The sequence below is a fragment of the Humulus lupulus genome, chromosome 8, assembly GCF_963169125.1.
Source record: "Humulus lupulus chromosome 8, drHumLupu1.1, whole genome shotgun sequence".
NCBI lineage: Eukaryota > Viridiplantae > Streptophyta > Magnoliopsida > Rosales > Cannabaceae > Humulus > Humulus lupulus.
In genome coordinates, this window is record NC_084800.1 from 18,336,901 (window position 1) to 18,364,203 (window position 27,303).

General features: G+C 34.4%; 2 protein-coding genes across 2 annotated transcripts; both read right to left on the minus strand.

The window, feature by feature from the left end:
• Window positions 1–73: 73 nt before the first annotated feature.
• LOC133795100 (glycine-rich cell wall structural protein 1-like) lies at window positions 74–1,195 on the minus strand. The gene has a single exon (XM_062232550.1). The coding sequence runs from the start codon at window positions 1,193–1,195 to the stop codon at window positions 74–76; it is 1,122 nt and encodes a 373-aa protein (XP_062088534.1).
• A 12,934-nt stretch (window positions 1,196–14,129) lies between these two features.
• On the minus strand, window positions 14,130–18,213 carry LOC133795101 (probable transcription factor KAN4). Its single transcript, XM_062232551.1, has 6 exons — window positions 17,916–18,213; window positions 17,721–17,797; window positions 17,489–17,525; window positions 15,607–15,862; window positions 14,807–14,966; window positions 14,130–14,588 (listed from the first exon to the last, which is right to left on the minus strand). Exons 1-6 carry the CDS (start codon window positions 18,211–18,213, stop codon window positions 14,307–14,309), a joined length of 1,110 nt encoding a protein of 369 aa, XP_062088535.1. The 3' UTR covers window positions 14,130–14,306.
• Window positions 18,214–27,303: the final 9,090 nt, after the last annotated feature.

Here is a 27,303-nt window from a genome sequence, read left to right on the forward strand (position 1 = left end):
ACTACGCATTGTGCATGCAAGATCCAAAGGAATCGAATAGCATAGTAGAAAAATGAGAATCTTCCGATGGCGCCTAGGGGTGGTGGTCGACTTGATTAGTAGATTTATCATCACTATTAGAACTAGTATTGGTGGTATCATCAGCTCCACCGCCACTTCCCATGCTAAATCCCATTCCAATACCCATTCCAAATCCCATGCTCATACCATTATTATTACCTTTACTACTACTTCCACCGTAACCTTTCCCAACACCACCTCCTACGCCCTCTGCTTCACCACCTCCCATTCCGAACCCACTACCCTCGCCATGACCTTCTCCCCCACCACTATCTCCACCACCACCGCCGCCGCCGCCTCCGCCGCCACCACCACTTCCACCTCCAAAACCAAAACCGGATCCAAAGCCACTACCATGACCAGAACCCCCATTAGAGCCACTACCTCCTCCTCCTCCACCACCACCTCCACCTCCTCCCGTACCAACACCGGCACCAAAACCACTACCGTGACCAGACCCTCCATTTGAACCACCTCCTTCACCTCCACCGCCACCCCCACCTCCACCTCCTTCACTACCACCAGCACCGGCACCAAAACCTTTACCATGACCAGAACCTCCATTTTCGCCATTCCCACCTCCTTCACCACCACCACCGCCGCCGCCGCCGCCGCCGCCGCCGCCGCCGCCAGCTCCTCCTTCACCAACCCCGCCACCAAAACCGCTGCCATGGCCAGACCCAGCACTGGACCCACCCACACTACCACCACCACTTCCTCCACCCTCTCCTCCTCCGCCACCACTAGTCCCAGAGGACCCATTTGCAACGCCAACACCAGCGCCGGCACCAAACCCACTCCCGTGACCCGACCCTCCATTAGTTCCACTTCCTCCCCCTTCTCCACCTCCTCCTCCGCCACCTCCACCATTACCACCCGTGCCACCGCCAGCTCCATAACCTTCACCGTGACCAGACCCACCAGCCTTATCGCCACCGCCGCCACCTTCACCACCTCCGCCTCCGGTACCATACCCTTTATTAGCACGATTCACTTCTTTACCTCCCCTGCCATAGAAACTTCCACAACTCCGCCAATTTCTATACGAGCAATGATCATAGCTGCTTTCTTCCTGTTCTCCTCCATAAGAAGACCAAGTCGAAGCACAGACAATGGCCCAAACCAGAAGAGCCATGCATACGAATTTTGGAAGCGTAGTAGTCATGGCTCTGTTTTAACAAATACGTACTAGCTATTTTAATGAAAGCTCTCTTTGTAGTTGCTTGGCTTGTCCATTGCCTCAATTTGACCTCTATAAATAGCCATCTAAAATTAGAGGAGGGGGGACTCAATAATCACACAGCCCATGCAGTTTTACTACTGGTCCAGGGTTACTGTTTGAAAGAGTTGGCGGGGGTAGCACTCACCAGAAACGTCCGAGTCAAGAAAAGTCCTGCTAACTAATATCTTTCTTGGTCAACAACAATATAGACGACAAAGAAAATATTAAACTAATCTTACCCAGGGTGACTAAATTCCTTCACAGGATCATTCCTGCCTCCTTTTAATCAAACCCGAACAATGTTTTATCGGATTCTACTGAATCTAGTATACGGAAAATGTTATTATAAATCAAGCTGATTTGGAGATGGTGGAGTAGGTGATTATTATTAATTATGCATGTATTATATATCTATCTTCTTGAAAAATCCATGGCTGCCTTAACGAGATATGCACAGATCGATAACAAACTATTTTATTATATATCTTAATAAATTATTATATTTTAGGTTTATATATACCCATGTGTCATGAAATCAAAGGAAAACTATTGAATTTGATAATTAAAATTTAATTAGTAGGTTAGCCTTTCATTAACAGCTAAGGAGTTATCCACATCAGACAAATAAGATGGCGAAATGGTCCATGTGGATGCCATGTGATCACTCAAGCTGGCTAGTGCGAGCAAAAAAAGTAGCGCATATATAAATATTGGTTTGGTAATGAATTTTTTCGGGGTTGGTCTACTCTTAGTGGTAGACTCTTGCAGTGTACGTCCCCCAACTCAAAATTTGGTCCTGTATAATATATTCATACCAGCTGCTACATATCCCAAACTAAAATACTTGGTTACATTTAGAGCTATTTAAGTTATGCATCAATAATTTTTTTTCCTTTGTTGTTGGAAAAATGTGCATCAATCATCACTTCCAACACTCACTTAAATTAGACCTCGAAATATATGGACAAGTCCTATATATATATATATATATCTAATTGAATTAACAGTCAAATTTAATACAATAGTGTTTGACAAGCTACTGTGTTGTACTGTACAAATAGTTTTAAAATTATGGTATTATTTTTTTAATATCATACCAGCTAGGAATTCATCGTCACTAATTTGTATGGGGATTTCCTCTATCTTCCAAAATACATTACAAAAATTCTATTTTTTTTTTATTTTATATCAAATTTTTATATTACATTACATCTCTACCTCATTTAAATATTATTTTTTTATTCATTGAAATAATAGAAAATAAAAAATAAATAAAGATAAAAGAATAAAATATAATTAAATTGAAGAGAGAAAGAAAGAAAAATAATAAAATATTTTTGAAGAAGAGTTAAACTTTCTCTACATGCAGAATAGCATAATTTTTTTTTTATTTCTTCAAAATTTTGAAGAATGAACTATTTTAGCTTATTGAGTGTGCTCCTCTAGGTCTATCTTATGTCTCTTTTCTAGAAGATTAAGCTACTATAGGATTGTCAACCAAATGATGTCATACTAGCTCTAGTTAGTTACTACACAGAAATGCATGTATCATTTCAAAGATGGTAGATATATATTAATATATTGGCACGTAATATCTAATCAAGATTTTTTTATTATTATTATTATTTTGTCTTTGTCTTTTTATAACGTAGAAAAAAGCTCCTGAAATTTTATTTGTGTACCTTTACTTCTTATATTGGAATACAAACTACTCCCACTTCAGCAACTCCCCTCTTTATTAATTATCTTTAACTTGAAGTGGAGTCCAGTTCCCATGCATGCATATCTAGCCCTATTTTCAACATCTCATAATTCAAATCACAAAAAACAAATATTGTGAGAATTTAGTGGAAAAAAAGAAAAGAATAATAGAACCATACAGCAATATAATCATTTCATTTCTTTATTAATGCTATTAATATATACATACTTAAATATATATATATATATACAGAAATAATGTGTGATTTGTGATTTATATATCACTATTTTATGCGATTGCATGTCTTACAAAACACTCATTAATATGTGTTAATTAGTATATAAATATATATAGCTTTCAAATAGTACTCTGTTACTTTTCTTTTTTTAAAATTATTCACTCTTAATATAATCAGCATAAGCTATATATCATTCCATAACTGAAGCTGTATGCTCTGTTTCACGAATATACTTACCAATAAGCCAACATTGACCTTACCTCCAAAAAAACAAAAAAGTCCTTGCTGATGATATTATGTGTTCAGACTATATGTATATATAGATAAGAGAGTACAAAGGTGTATCAATTTATTACAGTTCTAAGGTTGCGTATGTGACCCTGTCTCTTATACTAATTGATAAACACGTACTCTTTTTAAATCGAATCTACGTGTCAAATTAATATATTATGTAAAGTATATATGACCAATTCATGTAATAAATATTAAATTTTGTACGAACTTTAATGGCTACCTAAAAAGTGGGAATGTGGGGAGAAAGCTTTTGGAATTTGACCACAAGTTATTTAGTAGTATTTTTAGTCAATTGTTTGAAATAGGGATGAAATTTTCCTTTGTGGGGAGATAGGTAATGGGGTTGGAATTCTCGCCTAAAATGAGGAATGGGGCATTTTTCATCCTGATATGCAAGTTGGGGCGGGACAAGGTGCACTCCTCTCCCCTGCTTGTCTTAGTTCCCATTTAGAGTTATTTATTTCATTTTTTATTACTTTATTATTCTTTATTTTTCTAATAAATGTTTTTTTTTTTGCATATATTTATACATATTATATTTTAAATTTGTGGTTTTTACTAATATATATTTATATTTATTGTGTTTTTTTCTTGATGAAGGAAAAAAAAACTATAATTCATATTAATTAAAAAACCACAAATACACGTGTATTTATCTTTATTGTGTTGTTTTAGTTTTAGTTTTAAATAATTCAAATTTTTCTTACATAAATAGGATTCCAACTCCCATGGAAATTCTCAATCACTGCTCGTGTTGGAGAGTCCAAAAGTGTCCATTTCAATAAGTATAGGCAACGCTTCTCGCTTTAACTTGTGCTATATATAAATATATATATATATATATATCAATGCACTATAGCTTAATGCTTATGACTTGAGAGTTGTCCATCTCAAAGTAGATTGGAACTCGATCGTGATGGAATATTTGAGAGATCTAGTTCAACTTCGTAATTATAGTTGCATTATGATAACAGAATTGTTTACCTTACACTACAAGAAACGGCACTTTTGCCGGAGCCATTCGGAATTGCGCCGGCAAAAATGACTTTCACCGGCGCATTTGAGGAATTGCGCCGGTAAAAGTTATTGTTTTTACGGGCGCAATTTTGCACCAGCAAAGGTGACTTTTGCCAGCGCAATTCACATAACGCGCCGGCAAAAATGAACGTAGATTTAATGTTGTGCACGTTTTCAAGGAGGTAGGTGGCCTGATTTTTGCCGACGCGTTTCGTTGCGCCGGCAAAAGTCAAAAATTGCGCCGGCAAAAGTATGCTTATTAAAACAGCGTCGTTTTGAACTAGGGTTTCTCTGATACACTTTTGTTGGCGCAATTTTTTACTTTTGCCGGCGCAACGAAACACGCCGGCAAAAGTCATAACATTATATCACAGCCGCCCGAGTCTTCTTCTCCATTTTTTTTTTCAGTTTCTCTCATTTCTTCCCTCTCATCTCTTTTTTTTTTTTCAGACCCTCTCTTCTTCAACGGCTCTATCTCTCTCAAGGGTAAGTTATTTTATTTTTTTGTTTGTTAGTTTGTTTTGCCCATAAATTTTCTTCTCATTTCATTTTTTTTTTCTCAGTTTTAGCACATTGCCGACGGGACCACTCCGCCACCACCGAACTACCTTGCCAACCGGACCACCATGCTGATGTATATATTGATATATATATATATATATATTTATATATGTTATATATTATAAACTGATATATATATATTATATTATATATTATATATAAATCGATATATATATATTATTTATTATATATAATCATATATATATATTATATATTATATAATCTGATATATATATTATATTTAAACTAATATATATACATTTAAATCGGTATATATATTTATATTTATATATGGTTTGTATGTTTTAAAATGTATATGTTTATATTTATATTTATTTTCTGTTTTGTATTTTCTTATTTTTTATTTATTTATTTTTATTTTATTTATTTATTTTTGTTTATATATGATTTAATTTTTAATTTTTGTTTTTTGTTTGTTTTATTTTTATTTTCTGTTTTAAATTTTAGAAAAAGAGGTACAAGAAAAAATCAAATTTTATGTTGTAGTAAAAATCATTACATTAGATGATCTAATATAATCTCATAATTAGAAATTAATTTAATTAGTATTCGATTAATCTTAAGATTATGAGATTAGATTTGGTATTATAATAAGATTAAATTTTAGCAATTAAAAATCAAATTTTAAAATATTTTAGAAATTTTAAGTAAATATGTGTTTATGTTGTGCATGCTCTGGGAATATTCTGTATATTGATCTAGTAATATTATGTATATTTTTGTGTGTAGTTTGCAAGTTTTATAAAATTTTGGGATAGTTTAAAATATAGCTGTTATGCTGCTCAAATTTTGTTAGTCTTAGGAAAATTAACATTAATTACAAAAAATATAGCCGTTAACATTAATTTTTATTTTAATGCTTTATATGTATTTGTTTCTCTTAATAACAGCTATATTTAAGTTACTTTTATAATATATATGTTTTTTGTATTTATTAATTTTTTTTGTAAAATTTAAAAAACAGATTTGAATATGTATTTTTATTTTATTTTAATGTGTTATATGTATTTGTTTAATTTTACTTGTTAATATTTATTATATTGTATTTTGCGATATATGTATTTTAGCTAAAGTATGAACTTAAAAAAACCAGATTAATAATGTATATTTATATTTTTAAATTGTTTTATATTAAATGTGATATTTTTGTAAATATGTATTTAATATTTTTTTTTGTATTAATAAAAAAATCAGTTTTGGTATATGTTTTTTTGTGGTTAAATATTTGTATATATGTAAATTGATGTATTTGCTAATGTATATATATGTTTTGTATGATCTGGGTATATTCTGGGTATATATGTGTTTAATTTATAGGTTTTTCAATTTTTGGGATAGTTTGAAATATTGTCGTTATGCTGCCCAAATTTTGTTAGAGTTAGTAAAATTAATAAAAGTTTAATAATTAATTAAATAAAAATTTAAGTATAATTAAAAATTCATCAAAAAAATAATTTTTAACTATAATTTAAATAAAATAAAATTACCAATCATAATAATTAATTTTAACATTAATATTAGATGTTTTGTAATTGAAAAAAGTTAAAAATATAAATGATTTAATAAAATATAATTAAGTAAAATATAAATATAATAAAATTGTTATTGATTAAGTAAATAATCCAATACAAATTGAAGAATTTAATAAAAAATTACAAAATGAAATTAATGTATAATTAAATTAATTTTAAAATAAAAGTAATAAATAAGTAAATGTTAAAGTTAACTAGTCAAAGGACACATGGCACTACATGATTTGTCCACATCTTGAAAAAATGGGTAGTCGCACATGTCTGCTTACTATCTCCAAGGGATCTACTAGGTTAGAATAGGGTAGGTTGGGAAAAACAATAAGTAATATAATGTTAATTTTATAACAATAAACAACAGTGATGCACCTAGTGGATGCCTTGGGGATAATTAATGTATTCATGTAGTGGTTCTCATTTTTTCAAGATGTTTGATAAACATCTTGAAGAAATGAGAATTACTACATGACTGCTTACTATCTCCAAGGGATCCACTAGGTCGGAATAGGGTAAGTTGGGAAAGACAATAAGTAATAAAATATTAATTTTATAACAAAAAATAATAGTAATGCACCTAGTGGATGCCTTGGGGATAGCCAATGTATTCATGTACTACTCCTCATTTTTTAAAAATGTTTGAGAAACATTTTTAAAAAATGAGGAAAAGTACATGACTCCTTACTATCTCCAAGGGATCTACTAGGTCGAAATAGGGTAGGTTTGGAAATACCATAATGAATAAATGTTAATTTTATAACAAAAAACAACAGACATACATAATTTGAATTAGTTAATTAATGAATATTTTAATGTAGAATGGTCGAACCAAGTAATGACACAGGTGGTGGCTCCAAGAGAGGCAGGGGAGCTTATTACGGTGCCAATATCGAGGAGCTGGCCACCAAAAAAGTTAGTCATTTGAAAGTAGAGTTTGATGAACAAACTGGAAAAGCTATTCAAACGTACGGCAAGTGGTTCAACAATTTCATGGCTCGTTATTTGCGTAGCACCGTACCCCCAACTACACTAGCTTGGGAACAAGTAAAACCAGCTGATATCCAAGTTATTCGAAAGAGGCTATCTGTAAGCATTTTTTAAACCTTTAATAACTCATTATTAAATATTTTGTCTGTCTTCATAGTATCTTAACAAATTCCAAATTTAATTGTGATTTTAGGAAAAATTTATTTATCCAGAAGACAATCCAGTAATCAACGATGTCATGGTAAGACAAATGCAAAAACATCTGACTGATTGGCGCCACACGATGAAGAAACACTGGGTAGATGTTGGAGGAGAGGTGGACAATGAGAGAGCGAAGTCAAAATCTTTTGTGTCGATTACTTCTTCTGATTGGGCAATTCTATGTGATTTTTGGGCTTTTGATTCTCACCAGGTATGCCGTAGATTTTACATTAATTTTTAATTATAAAATTACAATCTAGATTAATGAGTATTGTTTTCTGTTTGAAGCGTATATCGAAGAAAAATAAAGAAGTTCGAGCAAAAATGACCATACTAAGAGGACACGGTTCCAAATCCATCGTTGCTCATGTTTACGATCACGTAAATTATAATAACCTATATCCTTACATTTACGAAAATATTATAAATGTCACAATTTTTAAATAATTTGCTTTTTTAGATGGACCCATCTACTGGCGAGCTCCCGAGCATGATCGACACATTCGAGCACCTCCACAAGAAAAATGATAAGTGGATTAGTGATGCAGTGGCGACAAAATATGTAAGTTGCATAACCTTAACTAATTTATGATCATTTAACTTTTAAAAAGTTTAGTAAATAATTAATAAATATTAATTATTAATTGGTTGTTGTCAATTAGTAATTATTTATTAATTATTAATTAAATTTTTAACAATTAAATCTTTATAATCTATGTGCTAATATTTTTATGATTAATGATTGTGGACTAAGATAAAAAAAAGAATGTAACTAATGTTGTCCCCGTATCAGGGAGCTTGCGGGCTAAAGTAAATTTCGTCATGAAAATCCATATCTGAATGAAAGACATGCAAATGTAGTTGATGTATATGTTTGGAGACGTAAATTCCCCATTAATGGAATTAATTGCACTTATCGTATATATCAACAACATCTTCATGACTTTCATTCAGATATGGATTTTCATGACCAAATTTACTTTAGCCCACTTGCTTCCTGTTACGGGAACAAAATTAATTACATTCTTTTTCAATCACTGGTCTGTAGTCATTAATGATAGGATGTTGGCAGATAGATAATAAAGTTATATTTTATATGTTGTTATATTAAAAATTTATAAGTTAGGTTTTCAAATAATGTTATATTGGAATTCGAGATACGTGCTTTTTATTGTGCAGACTGAGATGACTGAGCGTCGAGCATCGTAGAGTACGACCCCTGTATCATCTGCTGCTTCTTGTGTCGGCGATAATGTCGACGGTCAGTTCCCGCCTGATATGGATATTGTCACGAATGTCCTTTGACCCCGCTCGCGTTATAAGAAAGGGTTTGGGGGGTTGCCTAGGTTGAAGGCAATTGGCGCAAAGAGGGCAGCATCTTCGTCAACTTCTCAAATGTCCAGGCAATTGCCACCTGAAATGGACAGCCTTTTGCAGCGAACTGAGGACATTATATGTAACGCCCCAACTCCAGGGACCGTTACGATGTGCCTTGTAAACAGTGTTAAACTCGCTAATCGAGTCATTTGGCCAAAACGTGTAACTAAGTATGATTAGCGGTTTAGGGATTAAACATTTTGGATAAGATGTAACGTTTCACTAGAACATTTAACATATACATTGGGATCCCGAAAATAAAGTTTCAGAGTCTATTACAGAAAACATTTACAACAGGCTGTTCTAAGCGGAAAAACAAGGTTCAACCCTAGTTCCACTTTAAACCTCGGCCGTGGCAGACGAGCAGCTGCATATGTACACATCATCACCTAAGCTCTCCAACTCAAGGATGGTCCAGCTTCCTCTTGCCTTTACCTGCACCACGTAGCACCCGTGAGCCAAAGCCCAGCAAGAAAACACAAAAGAGCATGATATAATATCAACAATGATCATAATAACCATTCGGGACTATCAGTCCAAGCAAATAGGTGACAATAGCCAAAAGTCACAATAATGAGCATCGCTCCCTCTAACCATGCGACGATAGGGTCACCAGGGCTTAGCCGATAAGTGATTCTTTCTTAAGTTTGATTAGGACAGGTGCAAGGTGATTAGTCACCAGCATAACCTTCCTCAATACTCTAGAGTCGAAACTATGGACAACGTCCCTTAGCCATGTGACAAACGGTCACCGGGGTCATATACCTTGGCTGAAATCATCTGGTCTTAGACCAGGCAAGCGCTTATAGTTCTCATTGACCTTCTGGTCGGTCCAGCATTAATACCCCATATGAGTCATTCAATGCCGACCTCGATTAGATCTAATCTTTATTTGGCCCGGCGTTCACAACGCACTGCCACTTTTGACCCTTGGGTCGGTAAAACACGACCAGTGCTCAGCCCATGGTGAACTTAACTAATAAGTCACAGCTTCACAGACGAATCTGACACCATTGTCGATTCTGACTAATAAGTCAGCGCCATACACAGGTAAGCCATGCCACCAAACATATATCACATGTCCAATATCCATAAACGAGGTATTCAACATGCTTACTTAACAGATATTAGTACAATTAGGACTATGCATTAACACAGAGGCTCAAGCTCTGAACGATATCACACCCAGTATACAAAGCATATCCTAATCACATGTTTCTTATGCATCATATGCAATATATCCAACAATCCAATATGCACCAATAACAACCATGCATGTCACGTTTAACAATCAATCAACATGCATCGAGAATAGCCATGCATGTCATACTTAATAATCAACTGACATGTATCAATAATAACCATGCATGTCATACTCAATAATCAACCGACATGCGTCATGATAGCCATGCATGTCACATATACACAGGGTGCATTTTTCTTACCTCAAAGTCGAGCTAGAATGATTAAAAGAATGACCCTTGAGAACGATCAACTTTTAGTCCTTTAGCGGTCACCTAGCCATAACCAAATATAAGGTATCATCAATAAAAATGATCAACATAAGTTCCCAAATCAATATCTAGCCTCCGGGACATCAATCCCCACTTAACCGGGTACTAGGTTCAACCCCGAGGCCTATGGCTTGAATCCCCAAGCTTAAAAACATGTTTTTGGTCAAAATGGCCTTAAGGGCCGCGACCCTCCCCTGCTGCGCCGCGGCGCGCCCTCAAACAGAGAGGGCTCCCCTCTGCCAAACGCCAAGGGCCGCGGCGCACCCCTGCTGGGCCGCGGCGCCCAGCCCAGATCAGCAACATGCCCACGCACGAACCAGTTTTTCCCCTGTGCGATATCTTCTCAAACCAGTCCTTCAAACCTTCATAAAACCTCTTCCTAACATACAATTAAACCCCTAGACAACACCCACAACCTTCCCTCATCAAAACCCAATCTTATAATCCATCAAAACCCCTTTGAATCCAAACTTCTAACAAGAATCAAAAGCTGAAAACCAAAGCTTGAAAACAGAGCACCACCTGAAGTAAGTGACTAGAACTCACCTTGGAACCTGTTTTGAGTCCCCTTTAATGGTTGTAATAAGTCCCCTAGCTGCCACCTTTGATTTCCTAGCTCAAAACCCCAAGATGGCCTCAAGAACACCAAAGAGGAGATGGTGAGGGATGGTGGACGGGTTGAAAAGGAGGAGAACTCTGTTTTGCCCTGTTCTTTCTACAGCCCTCCTAAGTCATATATATCCTTAGGGTCAAAAGACCATAATGCCCCTAAGCCAAATAAACCCCTCTAAAAGCTTCCGAGGGTAAAACTGTCATTTCCTGTTTATCTCGTTAATTATAATTAACGCTCTCTAATCCCCACTATTCTCAATATCCTCAAACACCAATAATTCATATCCCGTTCCTCTAAAATCCCCGGTAACGCTATAGTCATTAATATCACCCCGAGACTCACCCCGAGCCCCGAGCTTAAACCCGTTATGACTAGACCGAACACTTACATCCCATGATCGTCTCATGTCGATTAGCTCGAACCAATCCACCTTATAATGTGGCTATATTAATTAATCACAACCATGCACTCAAAATGTACAATTACGCCCACAGTGGCCAAATTACCAAAATACCCTCACAACAATAAATTCTCCCATATGCATGCATCCACCATCATATAATAATATGATTCACGTAAACATGCATATAATCATTAAATACTATAATAAATCAATTATGGCCCTCCCGACCTCCTAATCAAGGTCCTAAACCTTATTAGGAAATTTGTGGTATTAAATTATGCTAGAAAATCATAACCTAAAAAAGCATAATACTAAACTTGAGAGTCGTCAACGGCGTTAAGACCTCCTGCTCAGTGCTTTGTTGAAGCAGGTTGGTGAATTGGCTCCTGGTTTTACTGTTGACTTACCAGACCAGGATTTGGACGAGGATGATGATGCTGACGGGGGCGGGGATGATGAGGTGGGCAGTACTCATTTGAAGAAGTTTTTTTTTTTTATTTAAAGTTTAATTTATGAGACATTTATTTTACTAAACTACTTTTATATTTTCATGTTTGGTGGAGACAATAAATATTAATAGTTGTAATTATTTTTATTTATTTATTTATAAAATTTTAATTTTAATTTTATTTCTAATTAAATAATATTACTAAAAATTTAAATAATTATTAATATATTAAAATCGAAAATTATTAATTAATATTAATATATTGAAAATAAAATTAGTAATTTAATCAAAAATATTATTTAAAAAATACTTTTACCGGCGCAAAATTACGTCGGCAAAAGTTTCAATCCTCACTGCATATATACACATTTCCCGGCGCAAAAATGCGCCACTAAAAGAGTCAACTTTTGCCGGCGCATTTTTCCCCTGCTAAAAGTGTTTTTCACAACAACGTGACAAAAAATTTTGCCGGCGCATCCTTATTTTTCCCGGCTCATTTTTTCGTCGCCAAAAGATACCATTGCCGGCACATTACATTTGCGTCGGCAAAAGTGAAATTAGCGACGGGGGTATGTCGCGATCCTTTGCCGGTGCAAAATTGCGTCGGCAAAAACTACCTGGGTTTTACCGGCGCAAAAGTGTCGTTTTTTGTAGTGTTAGCGGAATAGTGTGGTTGGAAGACAAAAAAATCTTGAAATTCAATGGAATTTGCACCAAGTGTTTTGATTAGAAGGGAAAAAAAACTTGGAATTCAATGGAAAAAAATAAAAAGGTTATTATTCGGTACAGTACAAGTTGTAGTATGTCCAATTAATAGACACATTCAGAACTACTACTACTACTAATTTATCAGAAAAAAAACAAAAGCAAAAGAGAAAAGTAAGTTGACCGTATTAATATATAGAGAATTGGCGATTGTGGGACTCACGTGCCAGGAAAATAATAAGCTAGCTAATATTTAGAGAAAATTTCGACGTATCTTACAGCTGGTCATCCATCAACTATAATGTTTTTTCTTAAGATCATATTAAGTCTATAAATGTTGTTAGCATGTGATTAATCTTCTCAATAAAAAATATGTATGTTATATGTGAATTAAAGAAACAATAATTTGTATTAGTTTGTAAAGCTTTATATAACCAAAGCATATATACAGACAATGCGTAGATATGTTAATATGTTATATCATATTTGGACTATGGTAGGTAGCACTCAGTGCATGTCCACATGATTACAACTTACAGGCAATACTTTTATATATATATATATAAATGTTATAATGTATTTTAAGTCTAAAAATAGTTTTAATTAATTAAATAAATTGCAGATATTTTGATCATAATAATAAAAAATAATTTTGAGAAAATTAGTGAAAAGATACAATTTAATTTGATTTACCATATACATAGTATTAAAATGGTAGCAATTAGGATACTAAATTGGTACAACCTAGTAAAATGATATATTAAGTTATTAGTATATATTTATTTACCAAATAATTTTATTTACAATATTTTTTTTAAAAATAAAAAATAGTTTTAATTTTTAAAAAAAAAATAGTTTGGTTTTTTTAAAAAAAGAATAGGGGGCCCACGCCCTAGTTCCATCATTGATCAGAATAAGTGATTTTTCATTAAATCACGGATGGGGATTAATTTTCTCCTCATCATTGAATGAGTGCCATATGAATTTATTAATTAAAAAGGCTGTTTTAAAAAGTGACCTTTCACCGCAGTGCATAGTACATATAGTACGTACACATATATTGAATTTGTTAACTAAGATAAAAATATATATATATATACACCATATAACATTCATGATTCATCACTATAGATAACTCTTCTCATAAACATGTGCGAGTTGATTGATTCACATCCAATCTCTGTTGTAGGCACAATTCAAACGTAGAGATATGACTATTGATGACTTTATATATGCTTAATATTATTCCATCCACTAGGAAAATAAAAATAAAGCAAAGAGAGAAGTACTTACTAGCTAGAGATGTTCTAATTCATGACAGTACACAACACAAGTTGTCAATATATATACTTGTCGACATATATATAATCATGTAGTGTGTAGAGTTTATTTATATATATAATATAATATAATCACACTATATGGATGAAGGTGAAGCAAGAGTAAGAGTAAGCTCAAGAGAGACATCATTGGCATCAGAGTTGTTGGCATTGGCAAGGCAAAGCAACTGGTGGGAATAAGTTGTAGAAGTGTTCAGCGAAAGAGACGTTACTGCGTCGTCGTCTAGTATGTGGTTTGCAGCAGTAGTAGTAGTAGTAGCTTTATTATACTCCAACTTATGATGATTGCGCATAATATTATTAACTGATCTGTTCCCTGCTTCTATATCTTTTTCTTTTCCATTAATGATTATGCTCTCCTGAGAAAATCAAATAAGGGAATATATGCCACTGTTAATTAGGCCACCGTTGGCTAGGCTTCCAATTATACATGCACTAGATTTCATGTGCGCCCCATGAGGGTGTCAGTGCTACTATACTTCATATATATAAACATATATGCGTTTGTGCATGTCTTTTTGTGTTTATATATATATATATATATATATGAGTGAGAGAGAGAGAGAGAGAGAAGTACTTGATCATGAGCGGTGCATCTTTTGAGTAGATCCTTGAAGATGATATAGGAATTGGGCTTCTTTTCCCAATATTCCCATCTTTTATTTGGTACTTGAGAACATAATGACGGGTCTCTCATCATCACTTTCTTCCCACTCCACATATCTTGTTTGTCTTTCCTGTACAAAAATAAAATCAAAGACATGCCTAATAATTTATTCCCATATATATAGTACTATACATAAGAGAGAACCATTCTTTTTCTTTTCAAATTAGCTTTACCTCTAATGAAGAATACGGCTAACGATATAATAATAAAAGATAATTATTAACTAAACAGACATCAAAATTAGTGATGATTTGAAAACAAACTATAACATATACATGTATATAAACACTCTACTTTGTATACTATACAAAAATCTCCTAATGTTGTAAGGTATAGGATTTGATCATTTTTATAGTGTTGTTATATGGTATATGATGATGGGTCCAATTTTTTTTTATTGATTCTTATATATTCAAATTTAAAATAGAATATGTGACATCTAATTTTAAATTGTATCAAGCAACATATGCCTTTGTGTTATGAAATTGGGCAGAACATTAAAAAAATGAATTGTAGTCAAATTTTAATGGCAATGAAAAAATTATAATTTTGTATCAGAATTATTTTCTCATAATTTTTTTTTTGAAAAATAATTAACTTATTCATTTTTTTAATGTATATTTTTCTTCCTATACATATTTCTTAATCCCAGTTTCGACTTGTAGTAATTAAAATAATAAAGAGAAGAAGAAAACTTTGCACAAACCAACCATTGTACTCCTGGATTGATATTGCTGTTGGAATTAATCTCGAGCTCTTCTTCCTTGCCATGATGAGTAGTCCCATAATTATTCTTATTATAAGCAGACACTGAAAAGCTTGTCAAGCTTAAGTCATTGCAATTATTGTTTCTTTGGAAGTAATTGGGTTGAGACTTATTCGTTAGGTCCAAATGTGAAGAGGAATAGTAGTTTGAATGTTGGTGGAAGAGTGCCATTGTCTTATTATTGTTCTCCCCTGCCATAGCTGCTCAATTTATAATAATTTGCAAGAACAAAACCAATAAATTTTTTATAATAATGAAAGTCCACAAAATATTTGGGGTCACTTATGCAATGATTGATGCTATATGTATTAAAAAAACTAACCAAATTAATAAATATCAGTTATGTATGATAATTAAATATAGTCACACTTATATATTAGTGTTTTACTAAATACCACATTTATAATAAAAATATATAATTCAGTGTACACATTGACCAAATGCATGTTATTATTATTAAATTGACAAATAAGTTAATTGACTTAATTTATTTTTTCTAGATAACATGTGTTTAACTTAACCCAAAAGTAAAAGATATATGCATTTTCATTAATTTCATTTAATTAAGATATATAACGGCCACAGAAAGTAATTAATTAAGATATATATATATATATATACAGATCATCTGACTTGAATATAGGCACGACTCTTAACATAAACAGATCACTCATACGTTAAAGATTTCTAATCAAAAGAGTCTCACACAATTTTTTAAAATGCTAGATACAAAGCAACGTGCAAGTACGTTTGCTTAGTTTTATTTATTGAATTTATTAATTATTTTTTATTATTTTTTTATTAATATCATTTAAATTTTAAATAAATATCTTATTTTAATTAAATAATTTATTTATTTTTGTTTAAGTTTATGTTTGTTTTAGTTTTTGAATTTGAGAATGATAACAAGAAATTACATATTATATGTTTAATGTAATATTAAGTATTATACGTTAATTTTAAATTTAAGTTTCTTGCTAGTTTTTTTTAAATAATTTGTTCATAATTGACAGTAGATTATATTATATATTTAATATGATATTATTCTAATAAGTGAGTTTAAGTTTAATTAAATTTTATTTAAGTTATAAAACGTATGATTTTATTATTTTTAAATAATTATCATTGTAAAATATCTCAAAAATATTATATTTTAATTTTTTAATTATTTATTATTTTTAAATAATTATCATTCTAAAATATCTCTAAAATATCTTATTTTAATTTTTTTTAATTATTTATTATTTTTAAATAATTATCATTGTAAAATATCTCAAAAATATCATTTTTAAAATTTTTAATTATTTATTTTATTTTATTTTATTTAAGTTTAAGTATTTACAAACTACCGTTAAATATAAGAATATTCTGTTAAATATAAAAATATTTCATTAAAGTTAACATTAAAAAAAATAAAAAACCGTTAAAACAAAAAATTTATATTATCTACACACTTATTATATATAGGAGATATATACATATTATTAGAAAATAAACTATTAATTTCAAGACTTGCCTATAGGTTGTATATTGTATCGGTTATATTAAGCAATTCTTTTACTAAATTTGAATGACATAATAGACTAATTAATAATTTGTTAAACGGACAATATATAATAAAAGTGACTGATGTATCGGTTTCTCCGCTATCTATATATATATACACATCAGCATATATACGCGATAAAACCCTAGATAATAAATCTCAGTATCCAAATTAATAGTTTTCTCAAAAAAAATAAAAATAATCATGTCTTTATCTGATCGATTAATTAAATACAAATAATTAAAGCTTATAAATATACATATACGATGTATATATATACCTTGAATAAGTTGCTCATGCTTCATGCTCCTGTACATCTGTCCACAGCAAAAAAATATTTTAACGTACGCACAACAGAAAGCTTAAGATATATATATTTCAAATTAACTAAGTCAAAATTTAAGGATTAAATCTAAAATCAAGAATATATAGAAATTTTAAAACCAAAAAAAAAATAAAAAAACAAAACAGATGGAGCAGTTCATCGATTCGATTATTGAATTACGTGGCACCTGAAGATGGCTCTTCACGTGAGATATGGTAAGCCCCTGGACATCCATTATCTGCAACACCATCTTTGGAGTGGCTCCTACACAAACAAATTAATAATTTATAATTAATTAAAAATTAATCCGGGAACTATATAAATATTAATTAGCATATATATATATTTAGAAGAAAAATATAAATATATGTAGTGAGCTTACTATCTTCTCCTCCAAGGCGTTCAACAGCATGCACAAAGCATCGGTGAAGATCCGGCGTCCAGCGAAGCCGAGGCATTTTCGACCGAATATAAGGCCTCACCGCCGAAGTTTTCAATTCTGTCAAATTTTCGTGACGATGATGATCCATCATTAGCCGTTGATAACTCGATGATGATGATGATGATCTAATTATACCCGAAGTAGGTGATTCTGAAGTGTGTTCCCCATTGTCATTCTCAAGAGAAGACACTGGACTAACATAAGTATCATCATCAATATTATCACCCAGTTCTACCATATTATAAGTATATAAAATCTCTCTCAAGTCTCACACACACACAAATATATATATCACAGTGTACTGTCTCCTCGAAAGAGGTCAGAAAGAAAGAGATAGAAAGAAGAAAAAGAGAGAAAGAGAAAGGGTCCAAAGGGTTGCAACAGAAAGAGAATGAATACCAAGTAAGACTCCGTTGCGCAACTTTGTCTTTTTGTGCAGCTTTTTGATTTATGTTTGTATATTTATTTTCTCACCTCTCTCTCTCTTTCTCTCTCTCTCGCTAGCTAGGGTACGGGGACGAGGGGTCAGTTTTTAGTCTTTGGATATTTCGATTGCAAAAAGGAAAAACGAAGACACAGAATTTCAGGCCTGGTTTTTTGGTTTCAAAAATGTCTTCATGATTGGGGGAAAATGAAACAGGAAAAGAACTATATATTCATCAAGTTGAGTATTTGTACATGTATGTATATATATATATAAAGTTTCTCCTCGACAATAATGATATATCATTTCACCTAGACATTCTTTAAGAGGTCTCTTTCAAGACATTCTTTGACTACTCTTCAACTATTATTGATATATATGGTTCAATAATAATTATTCGTGGATTCTCTCTTTATTGAGAACCATATATACATAGGGGTCATTAATTATTGGTGATATTATTATTTACAAAATTTTCATTTATTCATTAAAATATCATGATATTTAAGAAGAAAACAAAAGTGGAAGGAAGAAGAAAATATTAAAAGGGTATCTTACTTAACTCTCTGTACACACATATATAATATAATATATAATGACATAACAATGCATGTCCTAAAGGAAACATACCAAATATATTAAAGTCGGACGTTACATAAATTCAAAAACCATGATGATATGGATGATGATATCTTATCATTCCCGGAGAGAACCAAAATTAAACCACTCCCTCCCTAATTCCAGCCCGAGAGAGAATGATATGTATAAGACTGTGCATATCCAGTCCACATGTTATTAATTGTGCATACATCATATGTGATGATACATATGATTCCCCATGTGATATATATATATATATAAACGCGCGGCGCGTGAGTGGCCACGGTGGTGGATATAGACATGTGTGGATGGAGGCCTGGATTGGTGGACTGGCCGGGTTAGTGAGTACGTACACAGAAGAAAACTGAGAATATGGGCGAATTAAAGTGGTGTGAAAGAGAAATAGAGGATAAATAATAATGTCGGGACTCGGCGTCCATATATAAATGGGGTTTGTTTTTGGGTGAGTACGTTACGTACAGAGAGTAAGAGAATGGAATGGATATGGAGTTGGAGAATAATATAATGGGAATGGAGAGGCGGTTTCAAATTAATAAGCGTGGGAATATTCTGTGATGTGGAGGTGGCGTGGGTGGAGGAGTATATAACGTTGTTTGTATTGTAATGTGTGGATATTTTGTATGCATTAGGGGGAGAGCGGAATGAATGACGTTACGTACTACGTCCTGCGGAATATATATATATATATATGAATTTGCAGAAATAATAATGGCCGAGAGTAGAGAGTACAAAACCAGCAAACTTGTCTTCCACTCGGGAGACCCTTATTCTTATTGGCTACTTATTAGTTATAATTCTGTGTACGTATTCTTTTTCTCTTCCTCTCTTTACCCAAATAGATAAAATTAACATCTTCATCCGTGACGTCAATTAAGGCCTCATCTTACATATATATCCAGCCCTTCCGTTTTTTTGTATATATTTTATATGATTATATATGTTTATCAAATTAACCACATATCAATTTCCCGTTTATATTTTACACTCGTTTCACATCACTTTTGTCATCTCTAGATAACTTTTTAGTTATCATTCCCTTCGACCCTACATCTTTTTCTTTTGGATTAATTTCACTCTCGAAATATATACTTTTTTTTTTCTCTCTCCATCTACATATACTTGTACAGTCCGGAACAACTGAGATCTTCCGGTCTGCGTGCGTGAGTCTTAATATGCCACTTTTGTTTAACTTAGAGCACTGCGGACTCCATTTTTTTAACCACCTCCAAAAACCACATTTTTATTTATTTTACCACCAAGTTTTACATTATACCATACATCATATTCTCTATATATTTCTCTACATCATTTAAATATTATATCTTTAAATATATTTTATTAATTAAAGTAAAATAAAATAATTAAAAAAATAATAATAATAAATATATATACTAAATAAGAGAGAAACTTATAAAGAAAAATAATAATATTAAAATATTATATAAAAGATATCTAAATGTTATGTAAATGTAGATATAGATTAATTGGAGTTTATGCATAGCTATTATAAATATATGTATAAAAGAGCTGATGGAAGGTGTTTTTGTGAGTTTAAGCTAAATATTATAGAGAAAGTGTATTACAAAATACATCACTAAAACATATTTTTTTATAATTTACCTCAAACTTTTAATTATACCATATATGAACTTCTCTATTATTTTTTCTCTACATCATTTAAATATTATATTTTTTAAAAATATTTTATTCATTTTAAGAAATAAAATAATTAAATATAATAGTATCACACTAATATATATACAAAAGTTTATAAAAAAATAATAAAATATTTATAGCTTGATGAAGAGTATTTCACTATATATAAAGAAATATTATTCATTTGTAAAAAAATATAACTTTACATCACTCATTAGAAGACTATTTAAATTTTTTTCCCTATATTATAAAAAATTAGACATTTTACCTCATTTATTGGGAGTGCTCTTACTAATTAAGGGCATCTCCAACTCAATAAGTTGCCTAAATGACTTTACTATTCATTGAAAAAAAAAATTGGCAACGTTGCCACTTTTGGGAAACTTTCTAAAAAACAATAACTTGAGATCCACATAGTCAATGGCAACAACGGACGAAGAGATGTTGAAATTCATATGGAGTATTGCGTAATTATATTTTAAAAAAATAATCATTATCTAAAATTTCTGAACTTATAATTTAATAAAATAAAAATAAAAACTTAATACTGAAATTCTAAGTAAATTTAAATATAACACTTCATCAAGAACAACAATAACAATAAAATGTAGATCGTTTACAAAAAAATAAAATATAAAAAATAGTAAGAACGATTTTAATGGGGGCTTGAAATTCATTAAGCATGTATACGTTAAAAAATGAAAGATTATATACGATAGTGCATTAGAATACAAATTTTAACAAATATTTAATTATCATATAATACATATATAATTTAAAACACTAAAGGAGTGTTTGATATGGGGACAGGCTCGATGGAAGTAGAGTTAAAGAGAAGTTGTGTTTATAAACGGTTCAACATTACCTCTAAATAAAGCTAAAAAGTGGGAAAACACATAGAAATACAAACTCTCAAATTATTATAAATAAATTTATCTTGCATTTAATAATCCAATATTTTCAAGAAACTAAACTCCTATAACATACACTCCCTAAATATGTACATTTAGAAGTAGTTCATTTTTAGATTAGAAAGTACTTGCGCAAAAAGGGACATTATTTATTTTCTATACATGTTTATACTAGATACAAACAACTTTCAGTGCACGATTGCTTAGTTTTATTTATAGAATTTATATATTATATATTTATTAAATTTATATCATTGTCATATAAATTTCAAATAAATAATTAATATTATATATAAAAGAATAACATAGATATATTAAATGAAAAATTAAACTGAAACATTGTTTATGATTTTTTAAAATATATATATATAATATGATAATTTTTTTAAACATTAAAGATAATATTTTTAATAAAAATTAAAATTATATATTATATATTATTATGATGATATTTTAATATTTAAATTTATATTAAATATCTAGTATTGTATTAAATATTATAATAATAATAATAATAATATTTTATAATATTTGAATTCATATTAATATAATTAGTAAAAAATTAGAATTACATATTATTATCATAATAATATTTTATAACATTCAAATTTATATTAATATAATTATTAAATATTTAGTCATGCATTACATATTATTATAATAATGATATTTTATAACATTTGAATTTAAATTTATATTAATTAATTATTATATATGTAGTCTTGTTACACCCAGATTTCGAGCTATGTTAAATATGATCTCGAAAGTTGGATTCGCAAACAAGTGGACTCATAAGGTTGTAAATATGCTCCAGGATTAAATATCGAGCCTGCAGGACATAGACGACCTCGAATATGGTGACCTCGGGGTGATCATGATCTCGAAAGGTAGCTCCGGAGACTCAGCCATTCTCAGGGATGACCCCGGATCAAGGGTCCCGAGCTCGACGCACAGACGATCTCGAAAGCCATGTGACCTCGGGAGATATCTCTGGCTCGAAAGATGACGGGAAACCTGGGAGGCCAAAAACCTTAGAGATACGTGATAACCACCCTGAATATCTATAAGTGTTGTAAATACGAGATATAATCCTCATTCATTATTGTAAATCTCCTAGAATCGTGGGATATTATTTGGTCAGTTATACGTCCCCTGGTCTTCAGGGGACGTTTCCTTTTATATCTGATTATGGACATTTAAAGCCATTTATTTTATATACACAAAAAGAGTAACTACCCAAAATATGTGGGATTGTATTCTGCAGTCTTCTCTATAAATAGAGAGGTTAAGCACCATTGTAATGGAGGAAAAATTCTGATCTTTGAGAGAAAACTCTGAAGAATTCATGCTGAAGAATTCTCAGAGATAATCTTGAGTATTAATAACAGTGACTCGTGGACTAGGCAGATTTAACTGATAAACCACGTAAAAATCGTGTGTTCATATTGTTTTATTTAAATTGGCCATCATCAGTTATTGTTTACGTGCTCTTCTTTCACTGTTTGACGAAAAACGGCGTCAACAGTTTGGTGCTTTCATTGAGAGCCTTAAGCATTCATCCCTGACAAAATCATGGCCACAAACAATCAGAACACCCCTGATGAAAATTACCCAAGACGTCCTGGAAAACAACCAATGGAGAACCCGGATGTTGAGGAGAGAAGTGGGTCCTCTGATTCCCGAGGACCACCTCCTCCACCAAGAGATGAGGATATGTACTACAATCCTGAGCGGTACGTTCCTATTGTGGAACTTGAAAACCGGCAACTGAAGCAGCTGTTGGCAGAGGCCAACAAACGGAATGAGGAGTTGACAAGGATAGCTGCAGAGGCGCAGGTGGCTCAGCCCCCGCCTCCGCGCGAAAACCAAGTCCCTCCTCCAAGGGACGTACATGTTCCTCCCCGGAGGCCCCGCAGACGTCCACGAAAGGATGCTGCCACAAGGAGGCCAACTCAACCTCCGGCACCAGCAGAGCCATCCGCTCCACCTAGGCCCCAAAGGAGTACACGAGCTCGGGCCCCGGCTAACCCGCCTGTAGAAGTGCCTGCAGGAGCTGAGAATAACCGAACCCCTGCAGAGGCTCGGACTCAGGTACCTGGGAGCGCACCGAATGCGACTGACCCATCTCGGGCAAATTCTGGACCCTCCAGGCCGCGACAAGGATGGCAGCCACCGTCGCCTATACGGTTCCCTCCGTCACCTATAAGATATTCTTCGCCCCCACACAGGAACGCTCAACCTGTTCGAGATCAGGATCAAGGGCGTGTGGGGGAAAGACAAAGAAACAGAGAGACTTTCCAGGAGCGGAGAGGCGCTCCATCTGAGAGAAGTCAGACGTCTCGGTCTCGCACTGCGGAGACGAGGCGACGTGGAAAGAATCCATCTCGAAATAACCGCGCAATGAGTTTCACCAGTGATGAGTCCGAAGAGACCAGGTCCGTCAGTAAACACGACCGAGGTCGTAAGAATACTGGAAGTCACAAGAATCGTCCCGACCTGCGAAATCATCTAAATCAGAGTCGGGGGAATGGAGATCAAACAAATCCAGACCTAAGGGATCGCTTGAATAAGCGTAGAGATCCCTTGCGAAGACGCGAGCCTGGAATCACTATCAATGACAGTCAATTCCAGACAGCACCTCCTACTGACCCAGTCCAAGAAAGAATCGATCAGCTCGAAAGAGCCTTTAGGCTTTTAAAGAATGAACGAGGAAATGGTCGATATGAGGACTCTGATGAGGAGCTCGAGCCGTTTGCTCCCCATATTTCTGACACTCAATTTCCTCAAGGGTTTCAGATTTCTCACGTCCCTACGTTTGAAGGAAGGACCGACCCGTGTAGTCACCTGAGCACGTTCAACACTATCATGAGAGCCAGTAACGTGGGTTACGAGCTCAGGTGCATGTTGTTTCCAACGTCATTGGCAGGACCTGCCAAAAGTTGGTTCAAAAAGTATAAAAGACACTCAATAACCTCATGGGAGCAGTTGTCCAAAGACTTTAAGAAGTAGTTCAGAGCAATGGTAGGGGTCAGACCAGAAGCATCCACCTTAACTAACGTCCGGCAGCAACCGGGCGAAACCGGGCGAGCTCGGGATGTGGATGACAGTGGACACCTCATGGCTATCCGAGCTGGTGTATTTCCGGGAAGTGCCCTTTGGGAAGACATGCAAGGGAAACTGGTAAGGTCGATAACCGAGTTTAACAGACGAGCGCAGTGGTTTGTCAATGTAGAGGAAGCGAGGTCGACGCTCAAAGCGACCTCCCAGTCCGAAACTACAACGATAAACATCAACTCTGCCTCAACCTCGGCGGACCCAGCGGCGCCAAAGCCTGCCTCGGAGAACCCCTCCAAGAGGAAAAAGAACGAAGGAAGTAACCCCGAAGCTGAGGGAGGAAAGAAAAAGAAAGGGGAGAGGTATTTCTCCGTGTATAAGGTATACACCGAGCTCAATGAGTCTCGAGATAACATATACCTGGCTAATGAGAACCAGGTCCCCTTTAGGCGCCCTGACCCGATGAGAAATCAAAAATCCAAAAGAGATTCCAGTAAATATTGTCGGTTCCACAGAGACACCGGACATACAACCGATGAATGTCGACAAATGAAGGACGAAATCGATGGGTTGATCTCGAGAGGTTACTTCCGGCATTATGTCAAAACCCAGAGCACTGGACAGGCAGCCGCGAGCCAGAGAGTAGCCGCGCCTCCGACCACGCAAAACAACAACTCCCGATCTCGGGAAGAAGATAGGCCCCCGCCGATAGATGGAGAGGATGTAATAACCATCTCGGGAGGGCCTCATCTCGCAGGAGGGGGCAGGAATGCCCAAAAGAGGTATGTTAACGAGTTGAAGACGGGGGACGGGTCTCCTTATGAACCCGAACCTAGGGCGCCAAAAAGCCAGAAAATTGAAACACAACCTATAACCTTCACCGAGGAAGACGCCTCCCATGTTCAATTCCCTCATCATGATCCTCTGGTTATTACTCTTCAGTTGGCCAATAAAAGGGTTCACCGAGTTCTCATAGATAATGGGAGCTCAGTCAACATCCTTTACAAAGCAACCCTAGAAAAGATGGGACTCTCCCTTCGCGACCTGAAAGCGTGTGCAACTACTTTGTACGGCTTTTCAGGAGAAGGAACTGCCTGTATAGGATCTATTGAGCTCCCCATAACCTTGGCAGACTATCCAGTCTCGGTAACCAAGATAATGGAGTTCGTAGTAGTAGACTTACCATCTGCCTACAATGTGCTGCTCGGGAGACCCGCCCTGGTCGGGCTGGGGGCAATTTCATCAGTACGACATCTAGCCCTTAAGTTCCCGACCCCCAGCGGAGTCGGGACATTAAAAGGAGACCAGTTGGCAGGGAGAGAATGCTATAGCATCTCCTTGAGGGGAAAGAAACAAACGAAAGCTCAAGCACTCGTTATCATACAAAACAAAGACGGAACAGTTTTAGAAATTGACGAGGAGATTGATCCGAGGGTTGAGGAGAAAGCTGACCTCGAACCTTTAGAGGAGCTCGAAGAAATTCAGCTCGAAGAAACTGATTCCTCAAAGAAAGTGAAGGTCAGAAAACACCTCCAGAATGAGGCAAAATAGCAATTAATTTGCTTTCTGAAGAAAAACCAGGATGTCTTCGCGTGGTCGCACTCAGACATGGTAGGAATAAGCCCGAATGTAGCAAGCCACACTCTAAACATAGACAAAAGCTTTCCCCCAAAGCAACAAAAGCAAAGACAGTTGGACGAGAAACAGAAAAAAAGCATTGAAGGAGAAGGTTGACAGGTTAAAGGAAAACCATTTCATTAGGGACGCCTTTTACCCTGACTGGGTAGCCAATCCGGTGTTGGTCCCAAAGCCCAATGGGACGTGGAGAACCTGTATTGACTACTCGGATCTCAACAAAGCTTGCCCAAAAGACTGTTTTCTGTTACCAAGGATTGACCAACTCGTAGATGCCACGGCGGGGCATGGCCTGATGTCGTTCATGGACGCCTATTCTGGATATAACCAGATTCCCATGCATGCCCCCGACCAAGAACACACGAGCTTCATCACAAATAAAGGGCTATATTGCTATAATGTCATGCCATTCAGGCTCAAGAATGCTGGAGCCACATACCAACGGCTCATAAACATGATGTTTTCAAAACAAATAGGGAACAACATGGAGGTTTATGTTGATGACATGCTTGTAAAGTCACAACTCAACAAGAACCATGTTGATGATCTCGAAGAGTGCTTCGGCGTGCTCAGGAAGTATAACATGAAGCTAAATCCTCAGAAGTGCACTTTTGGGGTATCTTCAGGAAAATTTCTGGGTTTTATTGTGAACTCTCGAGGAATCGAGGCTAACCCTGACAAGATCAAGGCCCTGATTGACATGCCCTCACCACGAAGGCACAAGGATGTCCAAAGTCTGACTAGCAGGATGGCGGCCCTAAGCAGATTCATCTCGAAGTCTACAGATCGTGGTCTTCCATTTTTCAACTTGCTGAGAGGGGGTAAGAAGTTTGAATGGATAGAGGAATGCGAGCTGGCCTTTCAGGAGCTCAAAAAGCACCTTGCGGAACCACCCATCCTGTCAAAACCTGAAACGGGAGAAATACTGTACCTATACCTTTCAACCACCGAACACGCGATAAATGCGGTGCTCGTCCGAGAAGAAGAGAGGGTGCAAAGACCCGTTTATTACATCAGTAAAAGATTA